This window comes from Bubalus kerabau, chromosome 8 (genome assembly GCF_029407905.1).
Source record: "Bubalus kerabau isolate K-KA32 ecotype Philippines breed swamp buffalo chromosome 8, PCC_UOA_SB_1v2, whole genome shotgun sequence".
Classification (NCBI taxonomy): Eukaryota; Metazoa; Chordata; class Mammalia; order Artiodactyla; family Bovidae; genus Bubalus; species Bubalus kerabau.
Window position 1 is genome coordinate 73,041,447 of NC_073631.1, and position 10,571 is coordinate 73,052,017.

Sequence of the window (10,571 nt, forward strand, 5' to 3'; positions counted from 1 at the left end):
ATCCCCAGGTGTAGGCTGAGAGCCTGGGAGAGGGGAGGGCAGAGGGGAGTGGGGGAGGGGGAGCAGAGGGACCAGGAGAGGGCAGGGCAGAGCAGAGGGGAGGGGGGGAGGGGGGAGCAGGAGAGATTCATGTAATGCTACATTACTCCAGCAGGCAGGACAGGCCAAGTGGCCTTCAACATGCATGATGTTTTTGTATTTTCTTCACACTGGAAAATTTCAAACACAAAATAAACAGAATACAATATAGCAAGCCCTCCATGAACCCATCATCCAGTTTCAAAAATTATCAACAATCTCCTGCTATTCCTTTTTGCTTTTGTTTTTTGGCTACACCCTGAGGTATGGGATCTTAATTCCCAACCAGGGATTGAGACCAGGAAGAGACTGGGGATCGAACCCAAGCCCCCTGCGTTGGAAGCACAGTCTTAACCACTGGGCCACCAGGCAAGTCCCTTACCTGTTGTTCTTACATCACTAATCCCACCACCCTTCCCCTCCACACTACTCAATCATTCTCTCATAGTTTTTAGGTAGGGTATACCTGGCCAGAACTGTATAAACCTTAACTGCACAATTCTGACAAATGCAGGCATTCATTTAACTTGTACCTTAACTGTGAAAGAGAACATTTCAAGTTCTCAGACACTCCCAGAAAGTTCTCATATTTGTACCCTAGCTTCACCTATTCTAGAACTTAAGCATGAGTTAATTTTGAACTGCATTTATTTGCAAGTTAGTTCTGCATTCATTATTAGTTATTTTTGCAAGTTAGTTCCTCATCCCCAGCAAGGAACTAGACAGGTCAGGCTTTAACTTTAAAACAACACCTGGCAAACCAGGGCTCTAGCCCAGGTCCTGCTGCTCAAGCAGGTAACTTTGGCTCAGTCTACGAGCTCTTTTGGGCTTTAAATTCAGAAGGATAGTTTTCATCCAGGCACCGTCCCCCGCCCACCCCCCTCTGCCCTCCATTCCTACATTGCTGGGCATCGACAAGTCCTGAGGCAGTAACTGGGGTGGCAGAAGAATCATGTGCAAGTCTGAGAAACTGCAGACCCATCCCAAGCCCCATCTGAGAGGCTCTGATTCAGCCAGTCTCAGGTGGGCCCTGAAATTTACATTGTATCAAGCAACCGGGTAATTTGACACAGTCACTGGGATGAGAAACCCAGCTCTAAAGTAAAGCTAAGCAGCTCTTTTTTCAGATGAGCCTTAAGGGTTCGGCCTCCTCAACAAGCCCAAGGCCTCCTGCAAGACCTCGTAGTCATCTGCCATTTCCTCCATATGTCAGGGGTTTCCTGGGAGTTCGACATTCCCCAGCTCTGGAGCAATGAGAGCAAATCACTCGCTGAATATCTATTACTATGCCAAAACCTGCACTAGCCCTTTAATATACAGTATGATTTAATGCTGAAGGAACTTTCCCAGAAAGAAGTTAATATTCACCTTTTACAATTTGGACACCAAGCCTCATGGAGGTTGCCCGGGAAGAGATGGAGCTGGGATGGGGTGATGACTGGTTTTACATGTCAGTGTGGCCAGGCTACAGGACTCAGAATTCCATCAGATGCTAACCTAGTGTTGCTGTGAAGGTACTGAGGTACTGTGCAGATGTGGGTAACAGTGGCCCCCAACCAGGTGACTGAGTAAAAAAGAGTGTCTTTGATAATCCAAGTGGGCCTCATCCAATCAACTGAAAGTCTTTCAGGGCAAAATGGAACAAAACTAAGGTCTCCTTGGGGAAGAAATTTTGCCTCAAACCTGCATCAGGAAACATGGGTTTGATCCCTTGGTTGGGAAGATCGCTTGGAGGAGGACATATTAACCCACTCCAGTATTCTTGCCTGAAGATCCCATGGACAGAGGAGCCTGATGGGCTACAGTCCATGGGGTCACAAAGAGTTGGTCACGACTGGAGCTACTTAGCACACATGCATGCACGTGTGCGTGCGCGCACACACACACCCACACACACACACACACTCTGACTGTTCTCTGGAGAACCCTGGCTAATGCCAGGGAATCCAGTTGCACCCAATCACAAAAGGCCATGCCTTCCTTGCCTCTACAACACTGACCATGATCTGCCAACCACCACCTGCAACTCAACCAAAAACTACCCAGGTATGTACCGGAGCCTCAGCCTGCTTCAGCTGCCCAGAAGTGTATTTGAATATTACTGTACATCTTTAATTAGATTTTGAGAACAAACTATTCATATCGAAAGGCTACCAAAAATGCGAGAAGCTTGTTTTTATGTTTCAATTTTTTAGTGGGTGGGGGGCGGCCGAGTCTACCTCAGCACTTAAGAACAGTAACCTGTCTATTCTGGGCAAGATCATACTTTAAGCAATCCTGAGTTTCAGCTCCTGATGAATTATATGCCAACCTGAAAGTCTGCTTTCCATTGCCCCATCCACTCAAATCGGCATTAAGCAGTCAGAGAGCCCATCAGGATTTCATATATTTCGTATATTTGTAGTTGGAACTTTGGCCTGGAAGGTCTCAAGACACGTGAGCTCTCCGCACCCGAGAAGCTCTGCAGAGTCAACGTGGAGGATGAATGAGGAGCTCAACACAGGCTGATTGAACGGGCTTCTGCTTCTAATCCTGTCCCTGGGTGCCACTTGCACATTAGAGTGAAGACCCAGTTTCCACACTTAAGGCGCTGCAGTTCAAAGTAGAGAACACAAGTCCCATAGAAGAAATGTCACAAAATGCAGTAGGGCACAAAGGAAAGAACAGGAAATGCTTGAGGTAATAGTGGAGAGGAGTGAGAACTTAACAGCAAAAGACTTGAAAGAAATGAAAGGACACATTCTGGGCAAAGGTAACCGAGTCAAAGGTAGGAAAGAACCGGCTATTTGGGGAAGAGGAAGGGAGAAAGTCGAAGTAGCCAAGTAGGCTACAGGTGTGGGCCAGCTGGAGAGATGAACTCAGAACAGGGAGCTGCATCAGATGGGGAGCCTTGAACAACAAAATAGCAAACCGGTAGGCAATGAGGACCCCTGGGGGGCTTCCCAGATGAAAACGGGAAAGAACAAGGCATGCTCTGGAGACCTGTATGTGGCAACAAAGCACAGAGGAATAAGTTAGGAAGGGGCACTGGAGCGCCTCCTGCCCCCGCTGAGTTAACAGCAGCTGCTAACATGGAGGGCTTACCAAGTGCCAACCCCAAAGAACGCATGTGATCTCTTTAATCCTCCTGAAGGGACTCTTACCAACCCATTTCAGATAAGGGAACCAAGGCACAGGGAGGTTAACAAGTGTGCTGCGGATCATATAACCAGTCAGCAGTGAAGCTCCAGGGCCAGCACATTGACCACGAGAGCCGCCTGCCTGAGTCTGCCCACAGATTGGGCCCTGCGCTCCAATTCTGAGTGAAGCCGAGAAGTAGGGCGAGCGAGGGGAGACTCAGACCCTGGAGAGATGGTGTCTCTGTAACCTACCACTTTAGGTCAAAGGCTGACTGGAAGAAGTCTGGGGTTCCTTGGGGTTGTGGCACAACAAGCCAGCCAAAAACCAGTATGCTCAAGAGCTTTTGGCTCAAGAGCTTTTTGGCTCAAGAGCTTACACCAAGTCGTGCTGCAAATGGTCCCACACGTAGTCCAGCTGCTTCTAGACACCGCAGACTTTCAACAACTGGTGAGCAAGTGGAACACCCCCAAGAGTTCCCAGAAAGGGGAGATGGTGACAGCATAACGGATTGAACTGAGTCCCTCAAAATTGATGTGTTCAAAGTCATAACCCTCGGTACCCCAGAATGTGAGCTCATTTGGAAACTGAGCCACTGCTGATGTAATTGCTTAGGATGAGAAGGTGGGCCCCTAATCCTTTATGACTGGTGTCCTTTCAAGAGGGAAATCTGGGTACAGGCATGCGTACAGGGACAGTGCCATGTGAAGAAGGCAGAGACTGGGCTGATGCAGTAAAAAGCAAGGGCCATCGAAGACTGCCAGCAAATGACCAGAAACCAGGAGCGAGGCCTGGAAACTCCTGCAACCTCTCCCTCACAACCTTCAGCCTCACCATCACAGCCTGGAACCTCAGAACTGCTGAGACCCTCTCTCCACCTTTTTCCCTCCAGAACTGTGAGACAGTAAATTTCTGTTAAGTCGCCTGGTTCATGTTACTGTGTCGCAGCAGCCTAGGACACTAATAGGCTTCCCAGGTGGCTCAGTGGCAAAGAAGCCCTCTGCCAATGCAGGAGACACGAGCTCGATCCCTGGGTCAGGAAGATCCCCTGAAGAAGGAAATGGCAACCTACTCCAGTATTCTAGGAAATCCCATGGACACAGGAGCCTGGCGGGCTACAGTCCACAGGGCAGCAAAGAGTCGGACACGACTGAGCAACTAAACAGCAACAACACTAATACAGTGACCCATGCTATTCTTTCCCATGAGAAGATCATAGGTGCATCTTCATTGCGTATTTTAGTAAGTAAAAAGCCTACTGTGAAACGTTGTACTGCAATGCATATCATTACAGAAAAGACTATTTCTGTACCATGGTTGTAAGTTGAAAACAAGCAAGTGTTTGAAATTTCATCTATCTCCAACTGCCCAGGCATCAGGGACTATCTTTGATTTTGAAACAAAAACCAACTTTCACTTTAACAATCACTTTAACAACCTGCTTTCTCTTCCCTTTATATACTCTTAAAAGCAAATATTGACTGTATCAGATTCTTCCTGTGACCTCAAGAAACCAACTCCAAAGGTCAGAGGTCCTGCTGGACCCCTCACCCAGCAGAAGGTCCCCATCTGTCCCACGGCATGAAACCACATCAAGATGACCACAAGCCCTCTCAATTTTAAAGTGGCAACAGCTCTCTGAAATACGGCTGCTGGCTGTTAAGTAGTCACCCCATCTTCAAATATGCTCACACATTCAATTCTGCAACTACCGTTGATTTCTTTGTTTAACCAGTACATGACTTTGAAGAACATGTGCCTCATAAGTTGTGAGTGAATGGCTGTGGTCAGGAAGGGAAGCTTGTCTGCCCTGGGGAATTCCACATACTGTGTGCAACTAATGATTAGCCTCACTAAGAAATGAAACCAAAACTGTACTTCTTTTGATACTTGGAAAATCCCCTACTCCAAAATATTTTTGCACATGTACAAAAATTATGGACAGTTATACTATAAAACCAGAATCTCCTACAACTCAAATGTAAGCCACCAGAATTATCTGTAACAAACTTAAGATGTTCTTATGTCACAGCACTCCCTCTCTTTGAAGTTAACCTTGAGCATTTAAGACGGGACAGGCACAGTTCTAAGCCTATTCCATGGTATGAATCGTTTAATTCTCACAACAACCCCCTGCAGTAGGCACCTATATTATTCCTATTGTGCAGGTGATAATAAAGCACAGATAGATTCAGAAATGGCCCAAGGTCACAGAACAATGCATGGTGTAACTGGGATCCCAAACCAGGCAGTCTGGCTCCAACCCACCCCACCTCCTTAACAGACAACCAATCAAGCTAGACACAGAGACAAACAAGACAAAATGTTGAGTGGGGACCGGTTAAGGAGGGTGTGTTGAGGATGGGGGCAAAAGAAAACAATCATATCCCAGGCACCAGGCTGGCACTTCATACATGCTTTTCCCACTTAATGGGCACGGCACCCGAGGGAAGCATCACTCTCCCACTCAACAGATGAGACACTGAGGCCTGGACGGGATAAGGTAGTCCATATGAGGGCACATTATTATGTGATGCCCCCACACCCAGGTTTGCTGATTGCAAAAACCAGAGCTGTTTTGTTTTTTCAGCCCATTTTCTCCAGAGTCATGGTTTCCAAGTCTAACTTCGGCATTACTGATGGTACAATTTGCTTCTTAAAGTCAATCCAGCAGTGGAGAGCAGTGGTGCTGGGGTCAGGAATGGGGGTAATCCCCATTCCAGCTGCACGCTTGCACAGAGAAGTGCAGTGGAGATGCTTAATGTGCCAGCCTGGGAGTCAGGGGGGCTCAGGGTCTAGATCCACTTCTGGTACTAATTAACTGTGCTGGTTTAGCCAAGCCCCTCAAACTCACTGGATCTCTATTTTCCAAGTATGAATTGGATATAAGGATGCCTGGCCCGTGGACCTCACACGGGGCATGTAAAAGGTGTTACTAATACAGGTGAACTGGCTGTGAAAACTGTAAGGTGCTCGACAGCTAATTATTGCCAGAATGAACAAAACCAGGTCATCCCAACAGCTACCACAGTCCCGCAGGTCCGCACATGTCAGCTGGAGGAGGTGATACCAGGAGAATGGCCTGGGGTGAACCTTGCCCTCTTCCTTAAGAAATCTGGGCTCAGGGCATCCAAGGTCTGGCTCTGCCTAGGTCCCCAGAGCTTTCCCCCATGGCAGCCTTGCTGGTCTAAAGAGATATCAACCAGGAGAGCCTGGGCAGGGGAGCGAAGTCCTTGAAGAGCAGCCTCCTGTGCCTCCAGGTCCTCGCACACTTCACAGGCCGGTTGGCACTGAGCGGTGATGGGGGCAGGGTGCTATCTGGGACAGCATCCAACACTGGGTTTCATCCCTGGGTGGCACGGAATCGGGAAGGGGAGTGGCACAGAACGCTCCACCCCTGCACGGGGATGGATTCAGGTGAGACCACCCCCCAGGGTGGAGGCTGGAGGAGCGAGCAGAAAGGACCTACCCACCCCTACCCTCCGTTTGTTCGGAGCCCACCGAGACTCCCCCACCCCCATCCCATTAGTTCCGGCCCCAGGAAGAGGCAGGGATCGGATACGTTTAACACTGAATCACCCGGCACTTGGGCACAATGACCCCTCTAGGAGAGGGCGGAGAAGCTCGTCTGGCAACTGCCTACACAAACAGGCCAATTCTGAAGAGCAGCAAACAAACCAGTCTGACCCCATTTTGCATAAGATTGCACTCCACAAAAACAACGTCCAAGGAACTCTTGCGGATCAATACCAATTGCTAACACTGAGGTTTGGGCGAATTACAGAGGTCCCTTTGGAGGAACTTTGTATAAGGCGATTTTTTGGAAATTGCTATGCTGTGTCTGTAGACACCAACTCGCCGTTGGGAGCACCAGACACTTCAGTCAACAGATTCTGGTGAACTTTGTTTTAAAAGGAAGTTAAACTGAAAGGTTTGAACCTACGAACCAAAGGCAACTCGTTAGTCACTAGGTGACCGTCAGGGTACCCGTGTTCTTTATGCTAAGGGGTTACACAAGTTCTGGGGGGAGGTGGATTGTTAGGTGTGGAGAATCGTTAGGTAAGAGCAGACCGGTCTGTGCGCGGGCCTCGGAGTGGACACTGACCATAGCCCCTCAATCCAGAGAAGCATCTAAAAACGAACTGCAATGGGTTCATATCCGAAGGAGGTGAGCGCGTTGGGCTGGGAGCGCGGTTAAGAGAAACGTGTATCCTCCCGGAGCCCAAGGCCGCCTTCGGTTCCGGAAAAAGATAAGTCATTTTACACGAGGTACTAAACGAAGATAGTGGGCCAGAAAATTTCCAGCATACCGTCCTCCCTCATAAGCTAACTGATGACTTCACCTACTTGGTTCCCCAAAGCCTAAGAGCCATAGCGACAGCACTAAGCCTTCCTCGGTCGAATTCACAAAAAGGAGAGGCTCACAGTTGTCCTCAAACCTGCAAACCCCACCTGCCCGGGGGCGACGGGTGGAGGTACGCAGGCGTGCCGCCCCCACCGCCACCCCCGCCCGCCACAACCAGGACTCCCTGCCAGGTCCCCCAGTACCCGCTCGCGTCCCGCTCTCCTGTTACCTCGCTCGCGTGTCCGTCGGCGTCCGACACTTGAGCCGTCGGTTCCGCGGGTGCCTTCTCCTCCTCCTCCCCGGCGGCCAACGAGCTACTCTGAACCGCTCGCGGACCCCCGCCGCCACCCGGCGCAGCCTGGCTAACGCCGTCCACGCCGGCACCCACTCCCCCGGCAGACGAGGCGGCTGCGGCGCCGAGCAGCGCGTGCGCCCCGTCGGCGTCGCCTGCAGCCACGCTGTGCACCAGCCACGCGTCCACTCGGATGCTGGGGATAAAGGGGACCCCCAGCGTGCGCACCTCCCGGAGCAGTCGGCCCTCTGGCGGCGCCGCGGGGTCCCGCTCCCAGCACTTGGGGTGCAGCAGTTCGGCGCGCTCCCACCCTCCCGAGGCCGGGAAAGGACTGAGCGCGGAGATGTGGCTCGTCTGGCCGTTCCGGAGCAGCAGCTCATCTCCAAGCAGAGTGCGCGGCGGGAACAGCAGGTAGAGGTCTAGGTCTAGGTCCAGATCCAGGCGGAGCTCCGCCAAGCTCAGCAGGATGGTGAGGTGAAAAAGGCTACCACCGTTCGACCACCACGGCTTCAAGTACTTCATCCCCCGCCGCGCGCCCGAGGACGCCCCACCGGGCGCCCGCGGATCCCTAGGGGCGCTCAGGCCGCGGCTCTGGCACGTGCTGGCCCCGTGCGCCGCCAGCACCTGCCCGGAAGAGACAGAGCGGCGAAACAATGGACCTGGGCGCGCAGCGGCCGTCGCGGGCCCCCGGAGGAGGGTACAAAGGCGGTTCCACCGCAGCCGGCCGGGTACCTGCGGCTGCGGAGTGGCGGAGGAGGAGCCACCTGCCGCCAGAGCTCGCCCTCTCGGGCTGCCCCGCAGCCCCGAGCGGCAGTCAGGCTCCGCCCCGGGCCGCGGGCGCCGCCGCCGGGGACACGCCCACGGTCGCCCCGGGCCGGCGCCCGTGGGAGGGGCCCGCGCGGGGCGGGGCCCCGCGCTCAAAGGCTCTTTATTCCGGGGGAACGCAAAGCTTCCTGGGAGCAGAAGTAGTTCTGGGCGCGAAGTGGCTTTCAACCCTGTGGTGGTCGGCTGGGCGGTTGTGGCTGAAACCGCGGGGTGGGAGTAGGGGGTCCGGGGTAAAGGTGGAGAGGAAGGGACAGGATGTATAGACTGAGGTGGGGGTGGGGGGCGGGAAGTCGAGGCACTGGGCGGCATGCAGAGGCCTTCCACCCACGTGAGAACACTGAGCTGGCACAGTAGGTTCAGATCCCAGCGCCACTACCAGTCGTGTGACCTTGAAAAGTTACTTCTCTGTGGCTCAGTTTTCTTATCTGTAAAATGGGAATAGAAGTACCTGTTCAATAGGATGTGGGGAGATCAGAGGCAATGTATTGTAAAGCTGAGAGTTTGACATAGATTCCAAAGCTGCCAGAAGGATCAAACAGAACTGTCATCTGTTCCCTCCTGCTTCCTCCGGCTTGCCCTGCCAGAGGCTAGGCCTTCCCTCACCATCTCCTTTGCTCCTTAAATGAGAGTTAAGAGCGCTAGTGCTCCATCGTTACCCTGTATGCGTCCAAATCCCCCCTCTACTGCTTACTAGCGTGGACCTTGGACAAATCGGTCACTCTCAGTACCTGTTTCCTCACTGTGAAGTGGGACTAATGAGAGCACCCCTTTGGGACACCTGTTGTGACCCCCTAAATGAGGTGTGTATACCACCAACCACAGCACTGGGTAGATAGGAAGTGGTCTCTGAGTGTTACCCATCATTTGTATTACCCATCCTCCAAGGCTTAACCCAAAGATATATCCTTTGAATTTTCACCATTTGGAATTCTCTTCCCCAATCTGTTCTCCCACAGTGATTTCTCCATATGCCAACATTGCAACACTTGGCACATTTCACTTTGCATTGTAGTTGAAATTGACCTGATTTGTCCATTATACATTCTTGAGGGCAAAAAAAAAAACCTGTTTGGCTTACCTTTGTGCTCAGCACTGGGCCTTGCCATTGTAAGTTTTGCTAACTCACTCCCTTCCTGGGGAGGGGGCAGGGAGGGAGAGGGTGGGCATACCCAGCTGAGGGTTGGCAGTTGTGTAAGAAATTGAGCAAGACTTGTTTTTAAAGGCCCCTTCCTCTACCTGGTTTTCTCCTCTGTCTTGGGGCTAATGTAATGAGAACTCCACACCAGATGCCAGTTTGCTGTATGAGAACCAGGGGAGCAGAAGCAGACTTCTGAAAAGTCGGCTTCTACTTTAAGCCCTGGAGAGTGGGTTATCAGGTGTGAAGAGGCTGGAAGAGAGATGCTCTGCCAGATTGGTGAGATTGGGGACACTTAGTCCCTGGACAGGGATTCAGGTTCTGGGCTTGGTTAACATTGCTGAATTCAGACATCTAGCTCAGTGTTTTCTGAGGACCCACTGAACTGCCTGATGGTGTGAAGGATAGGAAATGAAGTACTTTTGCTCTGTAAGTTAATGGTCTCATTGGGGAGCGAAAGAATGTTCTCAAATGCCTAAATATTTTGGAGATGTAAATGACCATAAAGTAAGTGCCGTAAACCAGGTGAGAACAGAGTTGATACCTTCTTCAAGGTAGTATGTCCCAGAAACTTTCACTCAGTCAGTACTCAAAACATTTTTTTTTTTCCGTTGAATTGAATCTTTTACACTTGAGATGTGTTTTGAAGGATCCCAATAGATGCTCAACAGGAAGGACTTTCAAACTTCCTGATATAGTTGGAGAAGGGGCTGACTCCTCACCTTTAAAATGTGAGCTGATAATCATAGTATCTGTCAGACTTGTTGTTCAGTCACTAA

General features: G+C 51.1%; 1 protein-coding gene across 1 annotated transcript in view; it reads right to left on the reverse strand.

The window, feature by feature from the left end:
• The window catches only part of NFE2L3 (NFE2 like bZIP transcription factor 3), a 33,436-nt gene extending 24,799 nt beyond the window's left edge, over nt 1-8,637 (reverse strand). Inside the window, exon 1 of the mRNA XM_055590549.1 lies at nt 7,770-8,637. Coding sequence (XP_055446524.1) covers nt 7,770-8,354 — 585 coding nt within the window. The 5' untranslated portion in view covers nt 8,355-8,637. The remainder of the gene's footprint in view (nt 1-7,769) is intronic.
• Between the last annotated feature and the right edge of the window lie 1,934 nt (nt 8,638-10,571).